At 44.7% G+C, this 16,937-nt stretch overlaps 1 protein-coding gene and 1 non-coding gene across 2 annotated transcripts in view; one reads left to right on the top strand and one right to left on the bottom strand.

Annotated features, from left to right (window-relative positions):
- Nucleotides 1-870: 870 nt before the first annotated feature.
- RAB38 (RAB38, member RAS oncogene family) overlaps nucleotides 871-16,937 on the bottom strand; it is a 31,257-nt gene continuing 15,190 nt past the window's right edge. Inside the window, exons 2-3 of the mRNA XM_063127183.1 lie at nucleotides 11,314-11,594; nucleotides 871-1,778 (exon numbers count right to left, since the gene is read on the bottom strand). Of these exons, the coding sequence (XP_062983253.1) occupies nucleotides 1,626-1,778; nucleotides 11,314-11,594 (434 nt within the window). The 3' untranslated portion in view covers nucleotides 871-1,625. The remainder of the gene's footprint in view (nucleotides 1,779-11,313; nucleotides 11,595-16,937) is intronic.
- On the top strand, nucleotides 16,218-16,336 carry LOC134399810 (5S ribosomal RNA). Its single transcript, XR_010025521.1, has one exon. It is a non-coding gene; the product is annotated as a 5S ribosomal RNA (ribosomal RNA).

Below are 16,937 nucleotides of genomic sequence, written 5' to 3'. Positions count from 1 at the left end.
GTACCCCACTCGTTGCCTCTCCCCAGTTTGAGAAGGTTCCATTGATAAGTACTCTTTGAGTCCGATTCTGTAGCCAACTGTGGATCCACCTAATAGTTATTCCATCTAGCCCACTTTTAACAAGGTTGTTGATCAGAATGTCATGTGGTACTTGTCAAAAGCTTTGCTGAAGTCAAGATATACTATGTCCACAGCATTCCCACAGTCCACAAGAGAGGTTACCTGATCAAACAATGAGATCAGATTAGTCTGGCAGGATTTGTTCTTGACAAATCCATGCTGACTTCTAGTAATCACTTCAGTGTTTTCAAGGTGCTTACAGACTGACTTCTTTATAATCTGCTCCAAAATTTTCCCAGGGATTGGGAAAATTCAGAAATAACGTCTTGGCTATTTCAGAAATAATGACTAGGATTTGTTAATTCATTTAAGTTTCACAGAAGGTGAAGCCAGCTAAGAAATTTCTCATCCAGCTCACCTCAAAGAATAAATTATTCTATTAATTTGCACCCCACCCCAAATCAGTAATTCCTCTTCAATTGCTTTGCAATGGTGTGAAAAAAATACAAAGAAGACAGTGGTTGGTAGGTCCCCACCACCACGAGCCCACATATTTGGCACCAATAGACACAAGGGCTGTGGGAAATAGTTTCATGGCCAGGGTCCCATCAGCTCAGGGTTAGCAAAGTCCAGGAATTGCACCAAGATTTGTTTTTGTGTAGTGTTTTAATCAATGCATATATATGTTCAGAGCCATTAATAATCTGTATGGGGTGGGGGAGACATAAATTTAAAACCGGAGGAAATTACACATTTGTCCATTTCGAAATTAGTTTTAGGGTGCGATCTCCTATTTCCTAGCTCATAGATTGTGCCCTTAGAAGTTCTGGGTTAAACCAGAAGGCATCCAGAGTGGAACCCAGGGCAAAGCCCATCTACGAACAATAGCAAAATGGAATAGGGAACATCTGCTGATCCCTAAGGCAGATTCTCAGATTCGTACCTGAATAACTAACCACTGGGCGACGCTGCCGGAATTCAGCACTCGTGTCACTGACTGCAGTGCAAAGAATATATTCCAACCCCCCCTAAAAATCCCTAGAAAAATATTGCAAATGACTCCATGATATGTTTCCCCAAACAGCCATGAATATTCAACACTTTTCCTTTTCTTTGTTTCTTTCTGTGGGCGCGGTTGCATCTGCGGAAATGCTTTCCGTGAACGTGGCTGCATCTCCGGGATGCATCCGGAGAACATCCTCAGAAAGCAAAATGTAAAGTCTCTCTCAAGAGAGTCATTGACAACAAGCAACAAACAGTTCAGCCTTCCTAAACAGAGCACCTAGGCTGAATAATGATGATTAACTTGAAACAGCTCAGTCAAAATAATATCTAAGATTTGTAGAAGACGCTTTGCAAACTATCCACAGAATAATAATAATAAAAAAAAATTGGGAAGTTCCCCCTCCACCCCCTCACCTGCATGGTTTAGGAAGAATTTAAATTTTCAGATCTCAGTTTTGTGCTCAGGAGCAGCAAAAGCTGGGCTACACACACTGGAGCCACTTTTCTTTGTAAGTTATTATTTGCTTAGTTCCAGTGTCCGCAAACAGCTTGGAAATTGCTTAGGATTTGTAGCAAGCTGAACAGCTGATGAGCTTGGCAGGATTCAAGTGTGGTTTAATGACATCAGGTTGCACAGGGTCCATCGGGTCACTCTCACTAGCAATGATGTGTTTCACCAGGCACCTGGAGGCTTCGTCAATATTTATGTTTTCCTACAGGTGTGGGGTGGGGGGAGAAAAAAGAGTTAAGAGGTTAAACTATTTTTTTAAAAATTGCACAGGTTCTTACATCCTGCTATAGAGACAAAAGCTCTTTCGATCAAGGTAGAGATTCCCATTAAAAGACTTCTGAGGTTGTCAGATCAAGCGCTGTAATATGATTACCAATTCTGTTCCGGCTGCATTAGCTTCCTATTTGTTTATGGCAGACGAACTGAATTTCTTTCAGCTCAAGGGCCCACGTCAATTTCAGAGAAGCTCTTGGTGGCTTTATTCCAGTGGTGGGTGGCGTCAAACTACCAAAACAATAACAACAACCCAGATACAAAAGAGGGCAAGGTTCCTGCAGCTTTAACTGTTGTGATGAAGAGGGGATTTCACCAGGTGCTGCATGCACTCAAATGACAGCTGCTGAAATTCCCTTTTCGATACAGCTGTTAAAGATACAGGAGCCCGGTCCTCCTTTCCACAGGGTCACCCTAACTTATGCAACCAACAAATGTCAGTTTGTTTTCATTTACTTAACTTTTGTGCCACAATAAAAATATTTTGCATCTTCAAAGGATTAAGCATCTTCTGCAAAGCCAATGGTAAACATGCCAATTCACTCCATTTTAATTCCAGGTTGTAATACAACATTTGGATGAGTCAAAGGGTGTGTGTGTGAACTCAAAGCACTGTAAATGTATATAGAGATTGCAAATCGAAACAAACAGGATGGAATGGACTGAAACTAGACTGATCAATCTATCCTTACACAGAGATGCCACGAGTGCCCGACTGGGTCAAGGAATCTGGCACCCCCTTTGCATCTGGCCCCCTGGATCCAATCGGGTACTCCTGGCATGAGCGCAGACCCCTAACTCAGGACTGGGCAGAATGGGGGCCAGTGAGGCCAGTTGTCATGGGCCTATGATTTTGAGGGGGCCTACTCCGAGTCCCCCTGATAGAGGCAAAGATGTCTTATATACATCTTGAATAAAAGTGCTTGCCATTATCTTTTTTTATAAATCGTTCTAGTCCATATGTATTTAGAACTGATTAAAAAATACTTAATGAGCAGTTTGAAATGGGGCCTACATTTCCCACCTGGCCCGGGCCTATTACCAGCTTTGCCCAGCCCTACCCCACCTGAGCAACCACAAGGCCCCAGCATGCACTTGGCAGCTGCTTGCTCGCGCTCCTAAATCATGCACTTCCCCTTCCGGGGTCAATGGCAGCTGCCATTGATGAAACGGAGATAAGTGCGTGATTTAGGGAGCCTCCTTAAGGCTGCCATTGGCACAGGGGATGGAAGTACACAGTTTACATAAGGCTCCTGAAATTGCTCACTTCACTCTGCTGTATCAATGGCAGCCGCCATTGATGCAGGAAGGGAAGTGCATGATTTCGGCGCCCAGGCAGATGGCTGCCCAGTGCTCGCTGGGCCAAGACGATGCTCACGCAGCCCTGTGGTTGCGCGAGCAGCCATCAAGGAATCTGAGAAAGGGAGAAAAATCATTTGGCTGAATACACCTGCAAGAAAACTCAAAATGAACTTTTAGAATTCGTTCCCAGGATTATGTCTGCATCTTTTGTCTCGCCATAACGTAGGGTAACCATATTTTGGAAACCAAAAAGGAGGACAAAATGGCCGCCCTCAGGAGGCGTGGCCACCCCAACATGCCCACCCCCAAGGCGGTGCCAACTCAACATGTCCAGCCCCCAAGGGGGCGTGGCCTCGGTCACATTTATTTATTTATTACATTTTTATACTGCCCAACAGCCGAAGCTCTCTGGGCGGTTCACAGAAAGTAAATGATAGCAACCAATGAGTAGCAAAGGCACACAACTACTATAATAATATACTAAATAAGGAACTTACACTTATATAAAACCATTTCTTTATTTTTTATAACATAATAAACAACCACAACAGTCATAGTACTAGGGTGACCATATTTGGGAAACCAAAAAAGAGGACACCTAGTGTGTGTGTGGGGAAGCAGCTTTCTGAGTCCTGCAGAAAGTATGTTATTCCCCCACCACCTTAAAGAACCCGATTGGAGTGGAGGAGGGGAAAGGATTTCATTCTGCACCACCACCATCCACTCCAATTGGGGCCTTTTCTATAATGTCCACGAATGAGCCACTTTCCCCTTTAAGACCTCAACTGGAGCTCGGGGTGGGGGGAATGATGTACCTCAAGAAAGCATGTCATTCCCTCCTGCCATGCTAATGGCAGCCTTAAAGGGGAAGGTGTGTCATTCCAGGACATTATTGAAAATTATAGAAAATCCCCCCTGACACCATGGAAAGAACAAAAACCAGGACAAATCCGGGGAAATCCTGACAGTTGGTCACCCTACATAACGTGAAGGTGCAACATGAATGTCTCCATTGTAATATCTGAAATAAATCTCCTTAGACTTGGGTGACTTGCTTCCTTGGCAGACATAACGTGCTTCATTTATTTTTATGGGTGCTTGCCACTTCCAAATTATTATTTTTTAATGACTGGCCATGTAAATCTCTTAGGGTTTATGATTCCTGTGGTAACAGGACGTACCATTGCTTCTGGATTTATATGGTCAAGTAGTTTGAGTTTATGGCAGTGTGAAATTTTGTGGCTTTTTGAAACCCAGGAGAAACTGAAGGGATCCCAATTATTCAGGATTATTCGAGATTATCATGATTACTCTACCATGATCAGGAACAAGGAAATGCAGCTTTATCGTCAGCAATATGGCCAGGATGGGCTTGCATTGCCCCTGAAGGACACTAGAAGGACACTCTTTCACTTAGGGATGTGTGAATCGGCAAAACTTGAGTTTTGTGCGATATGGCTGCAAGAAAGGCAAATGCTATTTTGGGCTAAATGCTATTTTGGGCTGCATTAATAGAAGTATATCTTCCAAATCACGTGAGGTACTGGTTCCTCTCTATTCGGCCCTGGTTAGGCCTCATCTGGAGTATTGCGTTCAGTTCTGGGCTCCACAATTCAAGAAGGACGCAGACAAGCTGGAGCGTGTTCAGAGGAGGGCAACCAGGACGATCAGGGGTCTGGAAACAAAGCCCTATGAAGAGAGACTGAAAGAACTGGGCATGTTTAGCCTGGAGAAGAGAAGATTGAGGGGAGACATGATAGCACTCTTCAAATACTTGAAAGGTTGTCACACAGAGGAGGCCCAGGATCTCTTCTCGATCCTCCCAGAGTGCAGGACACAGAATAACAGGCTCAAGTTAAAGGAAGCCAGATTCCGGCTGGACATCAGGAAAAACGTCCTGACTGTTAGAGCAGTACGACAATGGAACCAGTGACCTAGGGAGGTTGTGGGCTCTCCCACACTAGAGGCCTTCAAGAGGCAGCTGGACAACCATCTGTCAGGGATGCTTTAGGGTGGATTCCTGCATTGAGCAGGGGGTTGGACTCAATGGCCTTGTAGGTCCCTTCCAACTCTGCTATTCTACGATTCACCAAAACTCCATCTCCAAATTCTACCTCAGACTTATTCTGACTCAAGCCTGTATCAGATTGTGAGCTTTGTTTATTTTTTTCTTTTGTTTGAAAATTTACTATGTACGCCCCTATCTGGACAGGGATAACCTGGTTTCAGTTGTCCATGCTCTGGTAACCTCCAAGTTAGATTACTGCAATGCGCTCTACGTAGGGCTGCCTTTGAAGACGGTTCGGAAGCTGCAGCTCGTGCAAAATGCAGCGGCCAGATTGATTTCGGGAACCAGAAGGTTTGACCATATAACACCTGCTCTGGTCCGCTTGCACTGGCTGCCTGTATGTTTCTGAGCCCAATTCAAGGTGCTGGTTTTGACCTATAAAGCCTTACACGGCTTGGGACCACAATACCTGATGGAACGCCTCTCCCGACGTGAATATACCCGGTCACTATGTTCAACATCTAAGGTCCTCCACCAGGTGCCTACTCCGAGAGAGGCTCGGAGTGTGGCAACGAGGGATAGGGCCTTTTCGGTGGTGGCCCCCAGACTGTGGAACGATCTCCCTGATGAGGCTCGCCTGGCACCAACGCTACTATCTTTCCGGCGCTAGGTTAAGACTTTCCTCTTTGCCCAGGCATATGGCGGCACATCCTAATTACCCACACGTTTAGTTTTTAATCGGTTTTTAATGCTTTATGTGTGTATGTTCTGTGTTTTAGAGTTTTAAATTTTGTATTCTTGTTTTTACCTCAATTTTAGAATTTCTGTAAACCGCCCAGAGAGCCGTGGCTATGGGAGCGGTATATAAGTGTAATAAATAAATAAATAAATAAATAAATAAAAATAAATAAATACAGCACCATGTACACTGATGGTGGTGGTAATAATAATAATAATAATAATAATATCCATGTGTATTTTAATATTAATATCCATGTGTATCATTCACCCAGGCATGGGCAGACTTCAGGCTTGTAGGATCTACCTTGGTGGTGGTGGTGGGATTTATTTGTTTACCAGAACTGTGAAGCCCACCAACCAAAGCTTGGGGCAAAATGGTGGGACAGATGGGTGGAGCCAGATGCAAAACAGTGTTTCAAGGGGGAGGGGAATCCTATGACCTACTGTACACCATGAGCTCCATATGGAGGTGACCTGTAGGCACAAATTCAAATCTTTTGAGTTATTGTAGATCAGGAGTTTTAACATCCTAATTGGAGTGAGTTGGGCACTTCTGCTGTGCTGTCGTTACAAAATTTGGAGTCACCAGCGACATCCCTTTGACCCTCCTTGCATTAACCGATCTGAAATTGTGCTTTTGTTTTCATCTAATTTTTTCTCGCATGTTAGACTAAGGCAGGGAGAGACTGGATGGAGTTAAGTTTCCACAAGCCACAGAGGAAGCAAAGCAGGACTCTGCAGGAAACCCAGATTTCCGGAGTCCCAGCCCCCCTTTATTATCATCTCATCACTAGGAGATAGTGGTGGTTATTATCTTATAACTGCTGCTTTAGAAAACATCATCCAAGGAGCTAAGCTGAAACATTTGTGGAAGGGAATAGTGTGGTGAACTAGATCACATGTTGGACCTGGGTTCAAATCCCCCCAAGATAGGAAGCTCATTTTGCATACCCTCCAATAGTGCACAGATGAAAAGAGGAGTATTGACCTAGTGTACCCAGAACACTCCTATTCTCACACTGGCATTTCTGTCTCTGCTCCCTTCTCTTACCACTCAACATTCCTGAAGCCACTTCCCTGCCTGCTGTCCGCTGTATTCATTTACTCTGCAACAGGCTGCCTTAAAATAACAGAATCATGGAGCTGGGAGTACCTTGGAAGTCATCAGGTCACTGTTTATACTCCCCTCTTGCCTTAGGAAAACTTCAAGCAACTTTGAGACATATTATTATGGGTCCTGTAGTACGGCAGTTAAGGTTGAACTCACGTATTTATGTCTGGCCTGTTCCTGCCAAGATGCAGCTTTCAGTCTGAAATCTATAGCAATTCCAAGCAGTTTCCCTTAAATCTCTAGGGAGCTAATTACACAAGAAGCAGCATTATAACCTCTTTTGAACAGATAAGGAACTGAAGGCCAAACCAGACGTATTCCAGGAGATCTGTGAGGAAGATTCCCCCTCCCCTGCAGTTTTTATTTCGCTGATTTTTTTGCTTTGAAGATAGAGGATGCAAAGCTTTTAATCCTTCCCTCATATGCCTTTTCCCTGATGTAAATTGCACCCTCAGTCGCTTCCCACAAGGGACTATTAGCGATGTCTTATTTGACGATCAACATTGTCTGATTTGACCACGCTGCTAATAGCAGCTTGGGGGCAGCAAGAAAAGGGTTAAAGTTAGGGACAGGTGATGCCATGGCCTAAGCTACACCAAGCAGGATATAGCACTATGAAAGCGGTATGAAATGTTATATGGTCTGTGTCAATGGGCCCCAACAATTGTCAGTGCACTTCAATACCGCTATAAAGCAGTAGCGTGGCTCCTGCCTTTTATGTACCGCTTCGATGCTGCTTTCATAGTGGAATATCCTGCTTGATGTAGATTAGGCACATGTTTCCAGAGTCTGAGCCTAGCAGTTGCAGGTTCAAGGCGACTAGAGTCCTAAGATGAGCAGCACAATCAGGGCTCAGGCAAAAGCCAAGGTTTCAACAGCCCAGGTCATAGGCAGCAAGGTCCCAGGGCAACACAGCCAACAAGGAGAGCCAGAGTTTGGTCCAAAAGTACTCAGGGCAGGAAGCAGTCAAGGAAGCAGTCCAGAGTCAAGGCAAGAGAAACCAGATTCAGGAAGGTTGGTCAACGTTGTTTCCAGAAACTCTCTCAGGCCCCATTCACACACGCGAGGAACAGACCTTTACACTCGGCCCGTCGCATAAACCCTTCTCAGGCCAAGCGCCACCACTTGAAAACCCAAGGGAGGGTTAATTAAGACCTTTCCCCTAGCTATGAGGGAAACAGGTTTAATATACGTAGGATCTGCTCTAAATATACTGTGGGTATAATCTGGTGTGGGTGTTTAATAACTGTAAGGCAGGTAAATAATGCCAAGCTGACACATGGTATTTAGTAGCTAACAAAATAATAATAAGTTTATTGTTATTTAAAAGCTTTAAATAAAAATATAAAACTTTCAATCCTGCCTAATCAAAACTCTCCACACACCAACCACCTCCCCCTCTTCAAACCAATCCTAAATCCCTAGAATCCCACCCTTTAATTAAGCCCCCTGCCCACTCTTTCCCCGCCCTCCCTCCCGTGTCGCCCTCCGCCATCCCCCTCCGTCTCCCGTGTCGCCCTCCGCCATCCCCCTCCGTCTCCCGTGTCGCCCTCCACCATCCCCCTCCGTCTCCTGTGTCGCCCTCCGCCATCCCCCTCCGTCTCCCGCATCGCCCTCCGCCATGCCTCCCCCTCTCCCTTGTCGCCCTCCGCCATCCCCCTCTCCTGCTGGTCCGGCCTTCCCCCCCTATGTCCCCCCCAGGATCCCCCCCCCCCCGGCCCGATGGGCACAGCGCTCGTATGAGTGCTGTGCCCAGTCCGTGGCTTTTCCTGGCTACTCACGAGTAAATGAATAGCCGCAAAAAGCCACGGACCTTGCTAGACGTTCCGCAGCCCCGGCCTGAGGCCGGGGCTGCGGAAAAGGCGCGCCATAAGCGACTTCGCTTATGGCGCGCTAAGGGAGGCTTCAGTGCACCTTGACCCCATCATCTGGACGCACAGCAGGGAAACCGGGCCTCGTCTAGCAAGGCCCTTAGTCTACAACTAAACAACTTTCCTCACACTCACTCAAACTCATAGTACCTCACAAACTCCCAACACTCTCCTTATATACTCCTTTCCCCCCGCCCACCTATTACATCATAAACCACACCCACTCAGTCCTAACATTCTCTACTTGCCAGACATACTAATCTGGACATACACACTACACTCAATTGTGGGGTAACGCCATAGTAACCATGGAGAGGGGAAAAGCTGCAAGTAGGGAAGGCAGTTTGCTACACATCCCAGCCTCCTCTGCAGCACAAATGGACTCTCCAGTGCCTCTCTATTTCAAAAATATCAATATTTTTTTTAAAAAAATGGCCATGTGATTATAGAGAAACTCAACTGAGGGCTTAGGGGTTTTCTTTGCCTCCACCTCTGAGGCAGACTTCTTGTCCTCCAGAGGTGATGCCCTCATGGAAATCAGGGGAGAAAGGACTTGAGATTTTAAAACATTCAAAGGCAGGAGAAAGCGAAACCATCAGGGCTGCTAACCTGCCGAACAAAAAGAGTGAGGGCGCCTTATCACAACGTCATGGCCGGTTGGACCCTTAGCTTCAACATCCTTAAAACAAACCAGCCAGATGCTGCTGGAATATCTGCAAGCTGGCCAGGATAGTAATAGCCAGTCATTTCCCCTGTAGTCTGAAATAATCTAGTTTATATTCCAGAAGAGAGAGGGAGAGAGGCAGGCAAAGGAGACCTCCGGGCCTGCTCCCACTGGATTTCCCACAACCACAGTGCCACAAGTTAAACATAGCCACTGTGTGAAGAAGTCTTTCCTTTGGTCTGTCTTGAAACGGCTGCCTCTCAGTTTTAATGAGCCAGTTGCAGGTTGGTTCGCAAGATCCAATTCAAGGAAAACAATTTGCTTCTCCGTTAAATGCAAGAAAAGATTCATTTTTATCAACTCCACTGCGGCTGGTTTTATCTGCCATCGGCCAAAGCACACTGGAGACTAGATACAGTTATTTAAGAACTTGATGTAATTAGGACTTTAAAAAAAAGTTAATTTGCAAGCTCACTCTAATGAAACTGGAGGCCCTTTGCAAGTTCAAGCACACACACATACACTGAACTATGCATTAATCTGGCTCCATCTGTAAGGTATTTTCAATTCTCAGTGGCCTGATCTTTCCATGTACGGAAAGCCAATGCTGAAATGAGCAATGCTTCTCACTGCCCATGACACACCTCTGGCTATAGCAACATTAAATACTGCCTGCAAACTAATTTTATTGTAGAGAATGATGGCTTACGGGAGGGAAGGGGGACAAAAGTATACTCTTCACAGGTTGGATCTAAGGGTAGTATCCAATGTTAGTCCTATGTAGAGGTAGTCCCATTATTCAAGCCTCATACATTTGAGTGGACATACCATTGGATATTACTCTTAAGAATGTCTCTACATTAAGGAGAAATCCCATTGCTTAACTGGGGCTTTTGTGCTTTCTGCTTTTTGGCACAGTTGTTATGGGCTGCATTACATGGGTGGAGAGGGGGGGACCACATGGTTTGAATTGAATTGAATACTTCCCCTCTGTTCACTTCAACAAGACAATGGCATCTAGTGGTGGAAGATAGCGTTTTTTCAGCATGTTACCACTTTAAAGGTGGTTCTTTCATTGCAGAATTTCCAGGAAATACTGCAGGAGATGTCTTGGCCGTTACAACGTCACGTAAAAGACTCGCAAACTTTCGCAAGTGGCCAATCACCAGTAAATTGCTCATTTAGAGGAGCCCTAAGTAAATTCAGGTTAATATATTGTTGTGTGTACAGGGCATGGGCTTAAGCAAATGTGTGCAGACTCCAAGCTTGCAGAACTAAATAATAATAATAGAACGCTGAATCCCCCCAACTGGAGCGTGGGGCATAATACAGGCTTGGGAGGGGGTGGCGGTAGCACCATTTACCCACCCCCCAACGTGAACCACACACCATTAGAGACACTCCTCCTAGCACTCCATAAAAGGAATATGCCAGGCAGAATGAAAGGGGGGGAGAGGAGGCATGTGACATTTGGTGAATGACAGCTGTAACATCCAACTGGGAATGATTTTACCAGGGCTATCCTTGTTAAAGTTGTATAGAAATGTAATAAATAATAATAAACATCATCATCATCAGAAGTAATACAAGAACAGTTCCCTTACCACAGTTTTGCTCAACCCAGTGCACTTCAGATGTTTCAAGTTAGAACTCCCAGATCTCCAGGTCGTTGGCCACACCTGCTGATATGAGTTCACATCCAACATCCCTGGAAGGCACCAGGTTTGGGGACAGCCACCTTAGCCAATGTAACACAAGAACACTTACCTTCGCCGACGTTTCAAACCACCCCACGAAGCCGTTCTCCTGACAGAACTGCTCCATCTTGATGCCATTGTTCACAAGCACGTCTTTGCCCTGGTCACATTTGTTTGCCAAGAGAACTGTGGGCACAGGTTTGCCATTGGGAAGAGTCAGCTTAGTGTCCAAATCCTCTTTCCATTTGGTGACCGCTTCAAACGTTGCCGGCCTTGTGACATCAAAGACAATAAACGCTCCCATAGCTTCTCGATAGTAGACGCGCGTCATGTTACCAAATCTTTCCTGACCTATAACGATAAAAGCACACTTCTTAAAAGATGCATGCCCGCCCGCCCGCCCCCTCTCTCTCTCTCTCTCTCACTCACACACATATACATCATGGACCACACATTTGCCAAGTTGATAACCAAATTGATTTAGAATCATACAATCCTATTGTTTCCTGCGTTCAGACTGAATGCCAGATATCTAGGGCTCATCTACACCAAGCAGGATATTCCACTATGAAAGCGGTATATAAAAGGCAGGATCCACACTACTGCTTTATAGCGGTATTGAAGTGCACTGACAACTGTTGGGGCCCACTGACACATATCATATAATGCTTTCACACCGCTTTCATAGTGCTATATCCTGCTTGGTGTAGAGCTGCCATGGGCCCCAACAGTTGTCAGGGCACTTCAGTACCACTATAAAGCAGTAGTGAAGATCCTGCAATGCACTTCAATACCGTTCTAAAGAAGTAGTGTGGCTCCTGCCTTTTATATACCACTTTCATAGTAGAAAATCCTGCTCGGTGTAATTGTATTTTGCACTCGTATTTTGCTGCGAGTTTTTCATTGGTTTCATGTACCTGTAGCTTCGTATTCTTTAATGCTAGTTTTATTATCTGCTGTTCTTATTTGTCGCTTCATTGTTTGCATCTTCTGCTTTTAATATATTGTACACCACTCAGAGATCTTGGGTTATTGGGCAGTTTAAAAAGTGCAAATGCAACCCCTAACACTTGAGGGGCCTGCAGTTCCCCACTGGAAAGGCCTTGCAGCCTCTGCTTGCAATCAGAGCCACTTTGAAACCCCACATGCAAAGCAATGCTTGATTTCCAACGGGGAAGGACCCCATTGGTCCTCCAGCTGTGAGGCGGTGCTTCCTATTAGGAGCTGTGCACAGACAAAGTACTGACGGATAGTTGCGTGATCATTTGACACAGCTTGAAATACTCCACTAGACCCCCACTGGCGTTTGTACAACATTTTTGCAGAACACACTCACTGGTGTATTCATTCCACTCATGTTTCTTTGGATCCTGAGCAGGGGTGGAGAACCTCAGGACCACAGGTCAAATCCAGTCAACCTGAAGCCCCAATCCATCCCCTCTAGGTTCTCTGAGAACGCCATACCCCTCTCCCACGTCCCTTCCCCTACCCCAATTGTTTGGAGGTTTCTTGGCTATTGTGCAGTTTTCCCTCCTCCTTTTAAAAGGTTGAAATGCTCCCCTTTTAAGGCTTTAAGAGGTTGAAACTAAAACACATGGGTTGGTGCTTTGCCCCTCCCCCTTTTGCCAATAATAATAATAATAATAATAATAATAATAATTTATTTCTTACCCGCCTCTCTGATTGGATCGAGGCAGGGAACAACAGCAAGCATAAAATACATAAAATACTGATTAAAAACGTAGTATACACTGTTAAAAAACATCCTAAAAACATCCTAAAAGCATCCTAAAATTCCTCGGGATAGGCCTGCCGGAAGAGATCAGTCTTGAAAGCTTTTTTGAATGCTAAAAGACTTTTGTTGACGAGTCTCCTCCGGCACGCCATTCTACAGTCTGGGAGCAGCAGAAGAGAAGGTCCTCTGGGTAATGGTTGTCAGCCTAGTCTTTGCTGACTGAAGTAAATTCTTCCTGAGTGTGCGGGGCGGATTGTACAAGAGAAGTTGATCCTGCAGGTAGCCTGGACCCAAACCACATAGGGCTTTAATACTTTACACTTCGCCCGGAAACTAATTGGCAGCCAGTGAAGAGATTTTAAGACTGGTGTAATGTGGTCACCCCTAGATGTACCAGTGACCAACCTGGCTGCCATATTTTGAGCTAACTGAAGTTTAGTTCAATTAGTTCAAAATATGAACTAATTGAACTCCGCCCACCACTAGAATGCAGCACCTGACAGCTTCTCGGATTCAAAGAAATTCAACACCCCTGCTATAGAGCTTGAGTCTTGGAGATGAAATTTGGGTCACTCTGCTGACATAATTTAGTAATAGATCACGAGGGAACAAGGAGATGCAGTCAGAGATGGGAGAGAAGGCATTTTAGAGACTCCACCGAAATACAGATGGTCATATCCAAGACACAAATTTTTCCCATCTTGGGGGAGAAAAAAAACATAACTGTTGTTACACTGGATAAAATAAGGAGGACCACAGACAATACTTCTCGAAGAAAATAGACCAAATTAGATCGCCCAGGCAGATCATGCTGTGAACAGATATTCACTCTACAACAGATCGTTGAAAAAGCTATTACTTGGCAAAACCTCATCTTAAAATCAATTTTATTGGTTGATTTAAGAAGAAGAAGAAAAAAGAAAAAGAAAGAGAGCCCATCCACAGAGTAGCTTGGTGAAATACTGCAGGAGGCACTGAGACGCTGAGAAAATTAATCAATGCATTTTATGATGGAAACAGACGTAAATATGAAAAAGCTGATCCTGGACAGGATGTGTGGTGTGATGCAGTTCTTGGAAAGAGACTGAGCTGTATGTTTACAGTGCTCCACTTACGACAGAATCCACTGAAAGCAGATGCTTCCAAATCTGGAAATCATGCTAAGCGTGGTGTGTGAGTCATCTTGGTCAGGTCTGACCTTGTGAGCAAATTGAGAAACTAGTGCTTAAAGAGGCAAGATTGCTGAGCTCTTCATGTCATGGGGTTGATTCAGATGGTTGCTAGCTCCAGGTTTTTGAGGGACACCCTGTATGGGCTCCTTCCCTCTGTGAGTCAACCTTCTCACCACCATTATCATCAGCTGCTTTCGCTCATCATCCTATTTATTTATTTATTTATTATTGCATTTATTTATTATTGCATTTATATCCTGCCTTTTTTCCTCCAAGGAACCCAAGGCAACGCACATAACCTTCCTCCTCTCCATTTTATCCTCACAACCACCACCCTGTGAGGTAGGTTGGGCTGAGAGTCTGTGACTGACCCAAAGTCACCCAGTGTGTTTCCATGACCAAGTGAGGACTAGAACCCGGATCTCTCGACTCCCAGTCCAACACTTTAGCCACTACACCACACTGGCTCTCTCTCTTTCTCACTGCTAGAACTTACTTGATTGACGCTGGCAAGAAAGCAGCGGCATCTTCTGCCCCTCCTCACCACAACCATTGTCTAAGCCAGAGCAAGAAGCAGGAGCAAACAGGTAGCAATATTGAAGAGTACACTGCGCTCAACATCTAAGGTCCTCCTCCGAGTGCCTACTCCAAGGGAAGCTCGGAGGATGGCAACAAGGGAGAGGGCCTTTTCAGTGGTTGCCCCCCGACTGTGGAATGATCTCCCCGATGAGGGTCGCCTGGCGCCAACATTGTTATCTTTTCGGCACCAGGTCAAGACTTTTCTCTTCTCCCAGGCATTTTTAACAGCATTTTAACAGCATTTAACAACGTTAAGTTTGTTTTTAATGGACCCCAGAATTGTTGTTTTTAAATGGATGCTGTTGTTTTTATACTGTTTTTTATGTTTTTGATGGTTTTTAAATTTTGTATACTTTTAATGTTTACCATTTTAATTGTTGTAAACCGCCCAGAGAGCTTTGGCTGTGGGGCGGTATATAAATGTAATAAAATAAATAAATAAATAAATAAATAAGAGGTAGGGAACTCCCGGGGGCTATTATTAGTGGGCCCCAGCTGGGGTATGGTCCTCGCCAGGTGCCCAATCATAGCTAACCTCGATGCCGGCTGTGATTCAGACATAACCTCAAAACCTAGTTTGTTAGTTCAGATGTAGCACCAAATGAGAGTTTGGCCTGGGACAAATCTAGAAAACCTTAGAGAACAGAACTTGCTTTAGCATGATCTCTGAAACAACCTCTTTCAGTCTGAGAGCCAAATTAAATTTCAGAGACGTTCTCGGGGGATAAATTCCAGGAGTGGGCAGGACCGAAGGCAAAAGGGGAGGGGCCCCAAACACCAGCCTATGAATGGAATGATTTCCCCAACGGGACCCGCCTGGCACCATCACTATTATCTTTTCGGTGCGAGGTGAAGACCTTCCTCTTTTCTCAGGTATCTGGCAGCATATGAAGAGTTAAAATCAGGTCTTGGAATTTCTCTTATGGTTACGGTTGATTGCTCAAACATTTTTTAGATATATGTTTTTTCTGTGTGTACTGTCTGTGTGTTTTTATGTAAAAGGGTTATATATATATATATTAGCCACCTGGGCCATTCTCAAACAGGTAAAACAATAACATACCCACCGCGAGCTTGCCACAAGCCAGCGGAAGTGCTACAAATAAGAGTAACTAGGATAACAATCGTCCAGGTTATATTTACAATGTTAACCAACATATAATATTGGATATTAAAATTAATCGTTTGAGACAATCAGTGGTTCCCGGGCCTCCATCGCCCGGTGTACAAATTTCGCAGTCCTAAAAGATATATAATAGTCTGTACCAGCCAAAAGAGTAAGGACTACACCTTTAGAAGTCATGAAATTAAACCTGGGAATTAAAGGCTCAAGGTATTGTTTCCTCAGCTCCGCATACCTTGGGCACTCAGCTAGGAAATGAATTATATCCTCGGCTTTAGGGCAACCTGCTGGGCAATCTACATTGGTGCTAGGGTGATTTTTAAAGCGTGCCTTCACCTCCATCAGCAGGAGGGAATTTAGCCTGCACCTACGGCCATACTACCTTGAACACGCCCAATCTCGTCTGATCTCGGAAGCTAAGCAGGGTCAGGCCTGGTTAGTACCTGGATGGGAGACCGCCTGGGAATACCGGGTGCTGTAGGCTAAAAGGGTTATAAACTTTGTATACTGATTTTTTTAATGGTTTTTAATCTTGGCAAACCGCCCAGAGAGCTTCAGTCTAGAAGTAGTATAGAAATGTAAATAATAATAATTATAATATATTCCTACACTCCTATTTTTTTCCCTTTTGACAGTAGAACTCCTTCCTTATAAAATAGCATTAAGAGTTGTGCTTTATCCAACAAGGAATAACAATAACAATAAAAATAATAGCTCTACCAGTAACTAAGAGCATCATCAGATGAGCATTTTATCGCACACTTGTTACTGGCCACTCGTGGTTTTTGTGGGTCCTTTTGACGACAACGCCCGCCTCCCGCCCGCCTTCTGCTCCTAATGCTCTATTTTCCACAACAAAAAAAGACACAATAAATCCGGTGGGTTTTTTTGAGCTGAAACTTGCCGCCATCTCCTGCTGTGAACAGGAAAAGTAGCGCAATAAAAACACCCATGGAATGGCCCATGTAGTTATTGCTGCTTCCTCTTTCTTCCCCCGTGAGAAGACAGAGGAAGCTCCTCATCCCTATTGTGGGACAGAAAAGTGACGGTAGGAAACGTGATTTCCCCCCTTCTGATGACGCTCT

Source organism: Elgaria multicarinata, chromosome 5, assembly GCF_023053635.1.
Source record: "Elgaria multicarinata webbii isolate HBS135686 ecotype San Diego chromosome 5, rElgMul1.1.pri, whole genome shotgun sequence".
In the NCBI taxonomy this organism is placed as follows: domain Eukaryota; kingdom Metazoa; phylum Chordata; class Lepidosauria; order Squamata; family Anguidae; genus Elgaria; species Elgaria multicarinata.
The sequence above is the reverse complement of the archived record's forward strand: the minus strand, read 5'-3'. Positions and strand labels throughout refer to the sequence as shown.